The sequence below is a fragment of the Barbatula barbatula genome, assembly GCF_947034865.1.
Source record: "Barbatula barbatula genome assembly, chromosome: 22".
NCBI classification, from domain to species: Eukaryota; Metazoa; Chordata; class Actinopteri; order Cypriniformes; family Nemacheilidae; genus Barbatula; species Barbatula barbatula.
The window spans coordinates 7950864-7965977 of record NC_136785.1 but is presented as its reverse complement, the minus strand read 5'-3'; the positions used below and the strand labels follow the sequence as shown (position 1 = coordinate 7965977).

The 15114-nt window shown below is 38.4% G+C and overlaps 2 protein-coding genes across 6 annotated transcripts; one reads left to right on the top strand and one right to left on the bottom strand.

Moving 5' to 3' along the window:
- Window positions 1-2743: 2743 nt before the first annotated feature.
- Window positions 2744-10154, bottom strand: cul5b (cullin 5b). 3 transcript variants are annotated; one of them, XM_079486130.1, is made up of 20 exons: window positions 9958-10154; window positions 9401-9498; window positions 8572-8681; window positions 8285-8384; window positions 7936-8109; window positions 7610-7751; window positions 7109-7254; window positions 6878-6958; window positions 6653-6746; window positions 6033-6163; window positions 5617-5724; window positions 5419-5483; window positions 5191-5323; window positions 4929-5060; window positions 4707-4830; window positions 4433-4608; window positions 3993-4154; window positions 3778-3896; window positions 3531-3654; window positions 2744-3153 (listed from the first exon to the last, which is right to left on the bottom strand). In XM_079486130.1, exons 2-20 carry the CDS (start codon window positions 9422-9424, stop codon window positions 2959-2961), a joined length of 2340 nt encoding a protein of 779 aa, XP_079342256.1. In that variant the 5' UTR covers window positions 9425-9498; window positions 9958-10154; the 3' UTR covers window positions 2744-2958. The 3 variants fall into 3 exon arrangements, with proteins under 3 accessions (XP_079342256.1, XP_079342257.1, XP_079342258.1); XM_079486131.1 differs by lacking the exon at window positions 9958-10154 and having other exon boundaries at window positions 8229-8384; window positions 9401-9453; XM_079486132.1 differs by lacking the exons at window positions 2744-3153; window positions 3531-3654; window positions 9958-10154 and having other exon boundaries at window positions 3778-3886; window positions 9401-9529.
- Window positions 9438-15113, top strand: slc35f2 (solute carrier family 35 member F2). Of its 3 annotated transcripts, none has more exons than XM_079486135.1 (9): window positions 9438-9635; window positions 11081-11217; window positions 11744-11916; window positions 12619-12746; window positions 12880-13039; window positions 13269-13425; window positions 13552-13604; window positions 13837-13991; window positions 14142-15098. In XM_079486135.1, exons 2-9 carry the CDS (start codon window positions 11102-11104, stop codon window positions 14391-14393), a joined length of 1194 nt encoding a protein of 397 aa, XP_079342261.1. In that variant the 5' UTR covers window positions 9438-9635; window positions 11081-11101; the 3' UTR covers window positions 14394-15098. The 3 variants fall into 3 exon arrangements, with proteins under 3 accessions (XP_079342261.1, XP_079342259.1, XP_079342260.1); XM_079486133.1 differs by lacking the exon at window positions 9438-9635 and adding an exon at window positions 9961-10328 and having other exon boundaries at window positions 14142-15113; XM_079486134.1 differs by lacking the exon at window positions 9438-9635 and adding an exon at window positions 10321-10630.
- Window position 15114: the final 1 nt, after the last annotated feature.

The window sequence follows — 15114 nt, the reverse complement described above, 5'->3', positions numbered from 1 at the left end:
CAGAGCTGCGGTGAATTATTCATCTCCATTCCCAGACCTTCAGGATGATTAATTATGTCTTCAGCTTTCCGTCCGCTCTCTGCACTAATGACAGAAACCTCCAATTTATGTCACTGTACGGACACAGTCCTGCTTGCAGCGGCTCTAAAATGAAAACGTAAATGAACCTGTCTTTACTCTATTATAACCATATCAAGTTAGCAAACGTGGCACGAATCCTTTCTTTCTGGTGTCCATATCTTGGTGATCTCATTAAATGGCGATGATAATGACCATAAAAATGAAATGGCATGTAATAAATATAGAAACATAAAAATGAGCATTAAAATGCTTCCACATCTTGCACTGTTGACTGAGAACGTATGGATACGCGACTCAGGGCTAGTTTGCTACTAGAAACACTGCAGTACTGTAAACTGGATTGCACACTTGAGTAGAGCTCCCGAAGAACCCAAAAACACTATAGTTGGACAGCCAGCACAGCAGATGGTGCCTGGCCTCATACCCTGACTGAATCATGACATCAGTGGGACCAACATACTGAGAAACTCTCTTACTTCACTCTACCTCCTGAGGCGAGGAAGCAGGTAGGAAGTGCCGATGCTGGCAAGCGGAACTCATACTTCAGTGCACCAAAACTAGAGGAGTCAAAGCAGAAATTGTCGACAATAAGCTTAGGAGTAAATTGATATGACGTCCATTAAATTCAACATTGAACCTTTTTCTATATTCGTTTCAAACTTAAGGCTGGTTTTGTGTGCACCATCAATTTACAGATAGACAGTGATGTTATGACTCTCACACCCAACTTATGGACCGCTACCTCGTAAAACTTCACAAGCGGGTTAATGGAATGATTTGGTTTATGGTCTTAGCTCCATTAGGCATTACACTTCATCTGTTTGAAGTGGAGATCAAAACGAGCGAGACCCAAGAGAGAAATACACTGTGTTGTCCAAATTCCAGTTCTGTAGGGTCCAACAAAGCGCACCACTCACATTACAGCCATAGGAGGAAAGTCAAACAGTAACAAATAAGAACCAGAGAGAAAGAGGAAGAAAACGCAGTTACACTGGATCCATAGAAATTGAGTGCAGGACAGAGCTTGATGGAACCCCCCCACCGTCACATCACCATTTCAAGGTATCCCAATCGCGTCACTGTGTAGTCTATGTAATGTCACCCACCAAGTATTTCTAGAATTACTTTGAAACATTTTAAGGGAATCTCGGATTGTGTGTAAATGCCTTTCCGGATAATTGACAGTTTCTAAATATGTATAGCACTGATTCACAACGTTTAACGATTGAGATGCAAACATTGGCTAGAGCAGTTGTATACAGCAAAGTCGTTTTGGGGCGAGCACGTTTTTAAAGAGCTGCACACTCTTCTAAAAACAATTTATTAAACTTAATATATTGTGTTAATAAGAAACACAAGGTATGGACAGCTAATAAACGATGTGCGGTAAAAAAGTCGGGTAATTCGGATTTATTTTGCCTGCATGCATCGAAAAGATACGGTACGCTTTCATCTACCGCATGGGGCTTAAAATATATGTCAGATATATGTACAGTATATCGTGGCTAAAACATTTTTCGGCTCCGCGCACGCGTCCCGTCAGGTGGAAAGATTAACCTCGCGCGATAAACATTATAATCAGACGCTAACAAGCCCGTTCGTTCATATCTATCAAGTCTTGCATTTTAAAACGCGTTGCATACGATCTAACCGCACAGCGCTCAAGTAACAGATGCGTTTTACGCACGGCCTGTGAAAAAATCAAATACCCTAGCACGACTCCAGTCCCACGGTGGCGTCTCTCTCTCTCACTCTCTCTCCGGTCCTCCCGGGATGCAGCCACTCTCCTGCGGTCCCGCGCATCCGATGCTCTTCTCTGAGCTCCGGATCGGTTCGAGGATGCCCACTCTCACGAGTGTCTGGGAGGGGCCTGCGAGCGGAGGGGGGACTCCCGATCTGAGCATGTGCGGCGGGCTGTACACCGATGTATACCCAGATACACACGTACTGACGTGTACATTAAACAATAATTGCTTAACTGCAAAATGACTGGCGTTTCGCGTTTCTTTTAATAGAAATTCAACTGCGCGATTGAGTAACAGTGTCATATTCTGTCAACGCTTCCGAACCCGTCTCATCAGCACCACGGACAGCGCTTGTGTACATTATGCAAGATGCAAACACTAACACGAGACTGTTAGACTACCAAAAATACACCCTAAAAAGTTTTATTTGGGGATTTATGCTTTCAAAGATTTACCAAATACTTAGGTTGCACAAAAGGTTATTTGTAGTTTCAAAGGATCTATCGATTATATAAAGGCAAAAACAGATCCTTTGAAATGTTTTTAGGGAACTAAAAATGGTTCTTTTAAGGCACCATTTGCACCCCCTTCAAGTCAAAAGAATAGCTGAGGGGTAAAACTACCAGGGAAAAGTCAAGAGGAAATTAAATTGCTAAATGTGAATTCATTTTCATAAGGCAATGAGAAGGCGTGTGTTGTTCGCACCTGGATGTTTAGAGCAAAGTTAATTTGATGAACCAGCTGTAAACTGGAAATGAACACAACAGGGCTGCTTTTCGGAGTATAAAAACGAGGGCGTTGGTGTTGAAGACAACAAACCTTATTATCTGATGCAGTTAAGACAGACGAAATGAAATTGCTGACATGTGTTGGAACGATTTCCATGCATTCCAGTGACAAAGTACCAAAACAGAATTCTGCACAGTATTCGCCTCTATTACCCTCAAACTTATTTTTTATTCATTTCAAATATTTGTGAAGGCAGGGATTTGTCAGCATGATGTGTCTTGAGATAAATCTTGTCAGCCACCCAGCAGTCCAGGCTGGGCAATTAGCTGAAATCAGATATGGAATCCTCCAAAGAAGAGCTAGTGTCTAAAAAAACGTCCCAGACTGTATTGGGCGTGGTCGGCTATGCCACGTAGATAAAGGTGTTAATGTCTGTCTCGTCCCGTTTGATGTACTTGTGTTCTATTAACCATTCAATCTGCTCTTTGATCATCTTCTTCTGGGGTAAAAACATATTCTTTAGGATCTCCACCAACTCTGTCTGCAGCTGGGCGTTGCTAATCCTCTTCCGCATCTTCATGATCTGAATGATAGCTTCCTGCACATGTGGAGGAAGGAAAACTTGGTGACAATTCAGGTTGAATTCAGTATTTCAGCATGACTACGAAACATAATAGTTACATACATTTCTTCTTTACAGATTCACATTTATTTTAGTAAATACAATAAATAACTACTGTAAAATGCTTTTAATGAGTTATGAGTTAAATAATGAGTTTACTTTTTATTTACAGTGAATAATTTTAGTGCTTTAGAGTAAATTTAAAGTGCCACAATTTCAGATTAGTGCTGAGGGAACATTTCAAGTTTTTGTTTAGTTTTTCAAATAATATTTAGTCCAATATTTTATTTTATTTCAATCAACAGAAATGTTTTAATAATTTAAATTTATAAAGGTTAGACGTTATAGTGTACCTGTGTGCGTAATATCCTCAGTTGCACTATGCCCTCATTTTCTTCTTCACGCATTCTCTCTGTGGTGAGCTGTAATCGACCAATCAAATTGATCTTTCCCCTTTTCTGGACTTTTGAGTTTTTTCTGTGCAGAAGAGATCATTTACATTGTATTTCACCCTTTTTAATTAATACATTCCCTTTTACATATAAAATATAGAAAAGTATGTTTTATATGTACATGACTGAGTGTTGTAAGTGCGCTTACATTAACGAAAACTCTTGGTTGATATAAAACAAAGTGCCTTCGGTGAAGTCTTTCGGAGAGCCCACTACAGGATCATATGACAGCACCTGACGTTTTAGTTTGGGAAAAGCTACAAGGGACTACATTTAATAAGAAAAAGCAAAGCATTTGAAAGTATTCAGTAAATTTTTTCAAATGCAATGGTGGAAATTTCATGAAGATAAACACTCCATTACCCATAGGGTCCGCCTCAGCTCTGCGTCTGGAAGTTCTGTGGCGAGTTTCAGGTTTTCGAAACTGATCGTCTCTCTGGGTCTTTGATTCCAGGCAAACAGCACAGCTAACTGGAATGTTGTGACCTCTAAATCATAATGTCCAACTTCATTCTTGAAAGTGATCTAGGGACAAAAGAAAAGGCGGAACGGTGAGACAGCCTGTTCCCTTGACACAATAAACTCTATAAAAATGTCAAAGAGACAGATTCTTGAAATCGGGGCTGTAAGCTTAGCATACCAATTTAGCTTCAAGTTATGCAACAAGGCTCATTACAGGTAACAGGACACAACACACAGACCAACAAATTACACTCTAGATGGAGGATTAGGATTTCCTTATGTTGACAGGAAGTGGAGTGTAGTAAAGTGATGTCAAACACAGTGTTGACGCTACCACTCACAATGCCATTGGACATCAGATGGTGCCAATGTAATTTCCTGCCGCTGTGGTTCTTCTTGTAAAACTCCTCGACTTCAGGAATAAGATCTTCAAGTTCGGTAGGCAGAGATACAAAAACTTTTTCTGAATTCCGAGACCACGCTCCAGCATTTAAGATCTTTATATTGACTGAGTCGGCTGTAATGTCAAGACACACAGAAAATATCAAACACAAAAATTCAGGCAGAAGCAAATGCTGTGTGGTTAAGAGCTGTTTTGAGACTGGCATGTTAAACCTGGTAGTGCAAGTTTGTTTTGTTTGTGCATTTCTTTGAAGGACTGATTTAAGTCTTCAGATACTTTGATGTCCTGGAACATTCTGGCCAGCTTATTGACGTAATCAGCTGGCATTCCGACCTCCTGCACATACACAATACGAAAAGAAACTTTCTTTAACTAGACTATCTGAACATAATTCTACCATTTGTTATCCAGAGCAGGTTCAAGCATCCTCTTACCCTAAGGCACTCCACCATGTTCTCTTCAATCTCACTGTCTGCTGAAATGTCAAGAATGAGTCTGCGGGTCAGGTGGGCTTTGTGGTACCTCATAAAGACGTCTTTGTTCTGAACGTACTTCAGAACCAAGAGCTGGAATCGTTGCGTAACAAAAGACTCTTTAGCTCTGATTCGGTTATTGTAAAAAGAGGTGTGATAACACCTGCAAAACAATATTTCCCCAATGAAATGTAAATATTTATCAGACACTTCGCCCACTCACCACTTCCTTTAGCTTGGCTTCTATTTCCTCTGAGGTAAGTTTTTTACTTAACGGAGTCTTTCTAAGGAGCATATCACAGTAGTTGGCCAGCAGCTCTGGACATTTGGACTCTGGTTGTGTTTTAAGACCCACCCTGGATGCAGCAAAAGACAAATAATGGCAACCAAGACATGTGTGACATTCAAGTGACAAAGATCTGTGTGTAATATGTTCTTTAAAAAATCTCACCCTTTCTGTTTGAAAGGGAGCTCTAGTTTGAATATTGTGGCATCATTCACCACTGCTTTGTATGCCTGTGTTAATACAAACGAAGAACATCAAATAAAAACTGCATTACAAATAAAAGAACGATCATCGTTATTTGAAATGTACTGTGAAGGGTGGTGGAATTTGCTTTATTACACATTTAAAAAAGGAGAGGCTTACTTTATCTCTGGCAGTCAGGAAACGTGGGTCGTCTCGGAATGCTTCTTTAACTAATTTACTAAAGCGGTTAAATAATGTGAGTAGCTGCTCTACGTACTTTTCTGAGTCCTGCAGAAAAATAAAATAAAAAGATGTTTTTAGTTCTTCTCATTCACATTTGTCCAATTGTTTCGCTTCTGTGTGATATTTCATCAATTTGAGCATTAAAGACCATTAAAGGTTGATGTGAGATATTTCATTATTAGAAATTCCACACATATCCCTAAAATTGTTCTTCTACCATGGTTTATTACTGACAAAGGCTTTTTGAATATGTGACTATGTTATGCTACAGTGACTTCACACCACAGAATCCACAAAGCATCTGGCATAATAAATCTGACAGAAAAGAAAAACCAGCGACTATCTTTACTCACAGTGGTAATGGATTCTGCTGAGGCCACCATATCAGCCAGACCTGAACTCATGATGTGATTTTCAAGATCTTTCAAAATAGGCTCAATGCCGCTGGGCACTTTGTCCATGAGCGAGAACATCAGGTGCAGTTCTGTGAATCACACACCAGGAGCACAAAAACACTTTAATAACATCACAACATGCTGCATTTGGCGAATATGATAAGTCTTACAAGCGCAAAAGCCAAGATGCACCCTCACAGTTCTGGCTGGGATTCTGTAGTCCTAAGTATGGGTCTGGAACTGACCAGAGGGAAGCATAATGCAATAATTTCTAATGCTGTTTGGTACTACACTTCTTAAACGGAGACAGAATACATAAACTAAATCAACATAAACTGGACAAGCACATGCATGCAATACGGGATGGCATAAAGAAAGTACACAGCCAAAAATATTTCTTCAATTTACTGAAGGTGAAAGTATTCCTGATGTAACAGATGTTTGAAATGGATTGGTTGAATGACAGATGATTGACGTGTGGTTGGATTGGTGGCTGGATATACTATACATGGCTGACATGTCCCACTGCCAACCTGAACTCGCAGAGCCCTTGTTGGCAGAGCTCCTGCCGTACTCACTCTCTGTCTCATTCCGCTTGATCATGCCCGGACATTCGGCTAGGATTGTCTCTTTGAACGATGTCACCAATGTATTCACACAACACTCCATTAGCTGCACGATCACAAAGACACAAACCGTGCATGCAATGTTAATACGTGAGGACAAATGCAAACACAAGCCACATGCTTGTTTTCAGTGACTTCTGGATAAGTGAACCAAAAAGCATTAAGTCCGATACTCACTGCCTGGACGGAGTTACATTCACGTCTTGTTTCCAAATATCGCTGTGCACGTTTCTCTTCTTCTCTTAACTTCCCATCTGCCTGTCAATCAAATGCACCAATTGGCTCACAACAGCTCACAAATTCTGCAAAGCATGAGGCTTCAAATATGTGCTGGGATTTACCCCTCAGCTTCCTCACACTGTGATGGAAATGTATAAAATACATCTGTCTTTTTCTACTGGCACTCACATATATCATATAGTTCTGAACGCCGTTCTGTTGCAGGTGAGAAGGTGCCTGAGTCTTATAGAACCTCTCTGTGGAATCTAGAAAGGCTTTCTCAAAATTCTCTCTGTAGATCTGCAGTCTGTCGTCGGCATTAGAGCACAAGTTCACTGCAGGAGAAAAAAGGATAAGACGCATCTGAGCAGTTTTGTTGTTCGTAAAGCACCTAAATCTTTGTTTTTCATATTTGATCTCAATGATTGCATGTGTCATTTTGAAAGGGATGTATACAGATTTGTTTGTCCAAACAGTGCAGTTAATATCCAGTATATCTATTGTGGTTTCCATTATTCAACCATTAACCCTGTATACAGTGACTGCAATGTGTGAGCAAAAAATGGGTTCATTCAGTAGCACATGACATCCCATCACCAAAGATAAAAACAACAAACTAAATCTATTTTAACTTCAAGTACATTTATAAACGTTTCAAATCACATCTGTTTAGCTCTCTTTTTTCTTTACCATATGATTCCCGCACACCGATGACAAGCTGGGAGTCGAAAGCTTCACCTAATCTCTCTGCGTGGACCAGTTTCATAGCACTGTCATGGAGCCGGTTCTTTATATTACAGAATATAGACTCGTTCCATGTGTCCAGCATAAGCTACAAGAAATAAAACAACAATACTATTATTGTAATAGAAGAATGCTTTTTACAGATTTTTTTATAATATCTATACCACACTTACATATAAAAACAATGTTATATGAATGCAAACACATTTAATTAATTTCTATTATGTTTGGAAAGTGTATATGGAAAACAAAGAGCTTTATCACAACTCCACCTTTCTAACAATGCTATCTTCGACGTTGGACTTCTTGCTCCCTTGGTTGCCCAACAGTGTGATCTCCAGCTTGCAGAAGGGTTTAGGCAGAATATCACATTGTGTGAAGAACTTCCTCCACTCCATGATGTAGGCTTTAAGCAAGGCTGTGTCATCTTGGTGACTGAGTACTCGCTGAAATAGATGCGAAAATCTCAATTTTAAATCAATGAATTTAGCAAGACATACAATATTGACGTTTATGGATAACTGGAGGTAAAGCTTGTCTGTTACATCAGTTATTTAAGAATTACCTTTCATCACATTGTTATTAAGATATCACATGAATGTGTGAAAAAGGCACACATACTGCCTGTGCTTGCTTGATGAAATCTAATATGTCTTCTTTCAATGCTTGATGAATCTTTGCAGGGCCTTTATCGTCCCATAAACACACAGCATGGACATCCCTGAAAACAGAACAAAATAGCAACATTGAATCCAGAGGAATGCATCCAGAGCAAACGAAAGGTCAAATCAACAAATTATTTAATGTTAACTATAGCCTTAATCTGAATGTCTTATTCCAAGTCTAAAACCAAAACAGCTCGACTAGTTAGAATAAAAGCAGCATGAATAAATAGTAAGAAAGCTTACGAGAACAAATCGAACCACTGCTGCTTAGTAACCGACTCCTGACGGAGTAACTTCAAAACAATGGGACGCATCAAATCCCATTTGTCTTCAAACTGCAGAGAGCCTTTATTCTGAGAAAGAAGGGAAACCCGTCAGCCCTCACAACATTTAAACATTTTTAGAACCTTTTCACAACTACGAATAATTGCAAACCATTTTTTTCAAAAGACATCTTAGCACAAACAGTAAAGACACATTTTATAGAAACAAGGAAAGAAACACATGGAAATACATGGTCCTAAAGTACATGGGTATCAACAAATACAATTCACATCACTAATGCAAATAAAACATGCCTTATCAAAACAAACTGAAAAATGTTTAGACAGTTTTACTTTAGGCCACACATTACACTGTATTAAATGAAAACTGATATTAGACTCTCTAAAATGGGGAAACATACTGTAAATCATTGTTTGTTTATCCTTTGAGAGAATGACAGCTTAAGATGTGCACATGTGGAATATGACCTAGAAAGCGAGTTATGATTTGCACTTCTAATCAAAAACATTATTTGTGCCATATATTTAATAACTTGTATTGGGTCCAACCTATGCAGTCTGATGACAGCAGTAAGTTTTGTGCAGTGACCAAAACAACAAAAACAGCACTGAAACCCTAAACATTACTGGCAACAATGTAACAACGCGAACAATGTCGTTTTGAGTGAACGCGTCAGGTTTAGCGATCTCATGACACGCGGGCATCGGCTGGATCGTATGACTGCTGTCATGATATTCACAGAGACGCAAACGATGCAAAATTATCCTTACATTTAGGGACCTCCTACCTTCAATAAATTAGACGTCGCCATGTTTCTTCAACTCATCCCCGTGCGGTCTCGCGATGTTTCAGCAGGTTCAGTTGCTGGGGCATTGTATGCAGCTGCTATAAATAATATTTAATCTAAAATTAAAAGAGCTGTTTTTTGCATATAGAAAGAAAAAAGATAGAAAGTAAGTAAGGAAGTAAGTAAGTAAGGGAAGCAAGTAAGGAAGTAAGAAAGTAGGCTAAGGAAGAAAGAAGTGAGTGAGTCTTAAACCCATTTATTATTACGCATTTGCTTTGATAACACTAAAAGCTGTGAATGTGCTTGTTTGGCAAACGGCCATGTGAGAGATACATTTGTGTCATACTGTTCTTCAGACTAGGTCACACAAATTGTCATCGACGGTTCTCTGATCTGTTTCTGTATAAATGACAGATGCAGAACTAATGGAGATCAAATTGTTAGCACGACAGAGATACGTTGATGTGTTACCATAAAGGAAACGTCTAATGTTTTTCCACACGTTTTAGTAAATATAAATACGATTTTTCAGATTGTTACAATCCCAGTAGCCTTACGGCGATGAAATCAGGACACGCTGGGTCTCATACAATTAAGCCAGCTGCGCTTTCCAAGGACATGTTTTCTCACAACAAACTGAAGACCTGCAGTTGGCCCTGGAGCTGCAGATACCGAGTTGAGAACACGTTCTACAAATGTAGTACATCTCTATTAAATGAAGAACGGTGTACTAGCACACGGACCATGCCTCTCTGCTATTGGTCGAAATTGTAAAACAGGAAGTTAAGTTTAGATCCAATTGGCTGTTTTAAATATGGGCGGGTAGCAAGACAACATTCAATATTCCTCGTTTTCAAGAAAGATGGTCAGAATGGTGTATTAATAAAATGTTGTTGGACTATCCATGTAAAGGATCAAGCATATTCAGGTATTTAAAAGTCCCTCTTCGTAGCCTTTTAGTTTGTGTACGGGATGTCACGCTCTGTTTTAGCTTAGCAGTGCGGCTATCTGTTTGATGTGCTCTAGCAAAGACGTAAATGATAAAAGCATAACGTTAGCCTAGACTCACGAACACGTACTTAAATCGTCATTCTTGCTCGTTATACTTTGATTTTGTTCTCAAGTAATTGTTTCGCTGAACAATGTTAAAGTGTGACTGGTCGCCACGTGTTTCTCTCAGTACAGACAGCTTCTTAGATGTACCACATGACTGAAAGGAGCACCAGACTTGTGTGTAAACATACCCCGCAGGGGTTTCCACAAATCTTCGGAATTATCTGTCTATTATAGAGCATGTGCTGTCAATTTGAATCAGATCCCCTTTAACTACCTGGAAATGCTCTTTTGCAATTACATTAATGCATTTGGCAGACGCTTTTAACTAAAGCGACATGCATTGCATGATACTATACATTTGTATTTGAGTATGCGTAATCCCTGGGATCGAACCCATGCCCACGCCATGCTCTAACCACCGAGCTTCAGGAAAGCTTTCTGAACTAATTGGAAGTTAACTGTAAAATTGCTTTCATTTAATCTGTTATTTTAATGCTGAACATTTCTAATACGCCTTCGGGTATTTCAGTATGAAGTCTGTATAATAAGATTGAAATTCCTGAAAAGATTTTCACCTCTGTTAGCTACAAGATGTGACCCAACATTAATCCTATAAATTCTCAGCATTTTCCAGGTCTGTGAAACATGGATTGTGAAGCTGGAGAGGTCCCTTCACAGTGTAGAAGCTGGGGAAGCCTCAGACGCTGGAGGAGTTTCTTTTGTGGTCCACAAAACCTCGCATTGAAAGATGTGTTTACATGGTATGAGGTTAAATATGTTTCTTTAACAAAATGTTTTGTGATCTGTGACCCAGGAGAGTTACTTGAGGTAAGGAATGCTTGTTTATTAGGCGAGAAAGTCACAGCACTAAAAAAGGCCACTTTGTGGCAGACAAAAGAGCTCTTCAATTTCAGAGTAACTTAGTCACCATGAAATGGAAGTTGAGATTGACTTATTTTCCTTATCGTGAAGTGTATCCGAGTGAAGCGGCTTCTGAAATTAGAAAAATATGTAGGTGTTTTATTTTGCCCTTCTTTTTTCGATTGGTTTGTTGTAAATTGGGCCTGCAGGGGAGGGCTAAAATGCCTGGCCACTGGACAGTCAGTATAGTCCTACCTATTTTTTTGTTGCTGAAATCATGTGGTGAAGCGTTTATTAAAGATTACTAGTGCAAATGAAGAATTTAAAAAAAATAATGGCGTGCAGAGATAAAACATTTATTATAATCACTGCAACACTGTGTAAAACACCTAAAATGTTCCTGTTTGATTGCATGGTGTCTTGCAGGCAGCTCTTCAAGACAATACTGATGGGTCAAGCCCTGTCCATGCTGATATGTGGGACGGCAGTAACATGTCAATATTTGTCGGAAGCTGGGGTAGCAACACCAATGTTGCAAAGCTTTCTCAATTACGCCTTATTGCTGCTCACCTACACTTTGGCCTTGGCATTCAGGAAAGGTATGCCACATGCCACAAAGTAAATATGGTCCGCTTATTTGAGAATTTGTTTCTGTAATATATGTTTGTTGATTTTAAAAATTTATTTTAACTTTGTTTATACAGTTTCATCACACACCTGGTCTAAAGAAGACATTGATTTCGTGTTTGGTTATAATACAAGTATAAAAAGTAGTATTTAGTTTATACTTAATTTATATTAATAAAATGTTTTTGTATATTAAATTAAATAAAAAAATACTTAACAATTATAGATTCTTTGCGGATGTGTACCAGACATAAAGTATGTTAATGTTGCTGCCACTGAAACCGTCTTTGTCTGTTCTCCAGTAGAAAAGAAAGATATATCCATTAAAATAGGCATTGAAATTATGCCCTATGGAAACATGTCAATTTTGAAAGATAGGATGTAAGGAATTCACATGAAATTATTCCTTATATGATGGCACAAATATAGGAAAATGAGTGAGTGCAGTATGGAGATTTATTAGGATCAGAGCGAGGTAATATGAAAATATATAAGGAGATATAGACATTTCTCTTCAATCTTTCATCATAGTAGGTGGCACTGTGCACCTGCCATAAAACGTACAAAGAAGAAGTATGGACAGAATGACTTATCGGGAGAAGAATCACTTAATTTTTGCGCAAGTCTGTAATGGAAACCTATTTTATGATTAACCTCTAGTTTTCTTTCTGTAGGGGAAAACAATATTTTTCAAATTCTAAAAAGAAAGTGGTGCAAGTATTTACTGATGGCTCTAACTGATGTGGAAGCAAACTACACCGTTGTAAAGGCATATCAGTACACTACCCTTACAAGTATACAGGTAAGAAATACATTTCGCAAGTAGTTTTATAAAAAAATATGTTCTCAGATTCTGTCAAGTTTAGCAGATTTATTACACTGTAGTTACAGTCATTCCCAATAAGCCTCAGTTTTTGTCTGTTTGTGTGTTGTAGCTCCTGGACTGTTTTGTAATCCCAGTTCTGATGGTGCTCTCATGGATCTTCTTGAAGACACGCTATAAGCCACTACATTTCATTGCTGTGGTTGTGTGCATGCTTGGTGTTTGTGCAATGGTAGGAGCAGATCTGCTGGCAAGAAGAGATCAAGGCTCAAGTGAGTACTTCCTGTTGGCTAACTACAACGGCACAGTTGTTTGCACAGTATGTTTTGGTTATTTACATCTTGACTAGGCTTTTATATATTCTTTTGTTTTAGTGTTTTTCCATAGTCATTTAAAAGAGCGGAAAATGGATTTTATTACATTGCTGTCATACACTTTTCACTGTTAAATATTGTAGTCTATGTCTCTCTCTTCCTTTTTTTTTCCTCTCACACACTGCAGGTAGTAACGTTTTGCTGGGTGATGGATTAGTGCTAGTGAGTGCTGCTCTGTATGCTGTGTCTAATCTCTGTCAGGAATACACAGTAAAAAACCTGACCAGGGTCGAATTTTTAGGCATGATGGGTTTCTTCGGTACCTTGATCAGTGGTGTGCAGATGTAAGTCTCCCATAATAATGTTGTTCTAAGCAAAACAAATATGTAGTATATGTGAACTAAATGTTTCTGTAACATACATTTTAGAACGCCTAGTTTAAAAAGCCTTTGGTTGAATCTTCTTTTAAGGGCTATACTTGAACCTAAAGCTATAACCGCCATCATCTGGGATTGGAGAATATGTAAGTAGCTCATACGGAAATGTACTTTTCTGTTAAAATGTGATATTAATATTTTCTAGACCGCATTTGCTATCATTAGTGTTAACCATGCATTTTGGGTATTTTAGGGCACAAACCCTCATTTTAATATTTTAGAAATAGAGCTCAATGCGAGGGTACAGTCTTGAATTGCATTGTTGGTAGTTACAGGTCTCCTCTTCATCAGTAGTCTAAATGAATTCCTAAATTTCAGGTCTGCTCTTTGTGGCGTATGCCTTGTGCATGTATGGGCTGTACAGTTTTATGCCTGTAGTTGTGAAGATGACAAGCGCCACAGCAGTAAACCTCTCACTGCTAACCGCTGACCTCTTCAGTCTCTTCTGTGGCATATTTCTGTTTCACTACAGTGTGAGTGGAGGATACCCTTTTATTCAAAAGAGATTCAAAAAAGCAACCAAAAATTGATTATTTGCATTCAAGGCTAAACTATATAATCCACCATGTATTTAAACGCTGTGAAATAACACAATACATGACATACCTTTTTTTTCTCCATAGTTCTCAGGCCTGTACATTGTGTCTTTTGTGGTGATCATACTCGGTTTCATCATGTTCAACATTGTACCGACCCACACAACAGATCTGTCACATGGCAATGATGGGGAATACCATCTTGCTTCTTCAGCGGATATCCAACAAAATGAAGATGTTATTATAGAAGATTTTCTGCAGAAGGATGGAGTGGAGAATCAGGATGGGACAGGGTGCAAACGCAAAGAACCTTGCAATGGACTGTCTGCCTCTAAATAATCCTCTACAATGTAGAGTAAAGTGTTTTTCTTCTCAGTGGGATAGACTATATCCTGTTTTGCCAGAGGCAGTGACTGATCTGTTATATGGATTATAAATCCGATCCCATGTGCCTTTAACCCGTATTTACTCCCACTTGCTTACAAATACTATGAGTTTACTGTAGATGGGACAGGCAGAAGTTTGTTTTTAAAAAAACATTAAGTGAAGAAAGTTTGATACTTCCAGCAGCATGATTACACATTTTTTATCTTCGGTGTGCTGAATTATAAATATGGACAAGTGAATGACATTTTTATATCAGAATTATTCTTAAGATGTTACAGAAACAAATGTTATTCTGGCACCTGTCATGGGCATTTTGTTTGATTTGGTTTGTTACAGGCATTATCATTATTGGACATGTTTTCGTCTGTCTATTTATTATGTTGTTACGTGTTCCCCTTTCAAACAAAGGGGAAATTGTTTTGACAATTAAAGTATTTGTTTTAACTATGTAAATAAATATTCTAGCATTTGATGTTGGAGACCGTATACAGAAACTACAAAGTTTATTCAAAAATAAACATGAAACATGAAATTACTTTAATATTTTGTCTTGTAAACATTGTTGACGTTTCTGAATGCTAAAATTATACATTTGCAATTATTAATACTTAAATGATTGGGTTTTTGTATTGCATTAAGGTTTGATAGACTAGTTTTAAAACAAATATCTCAT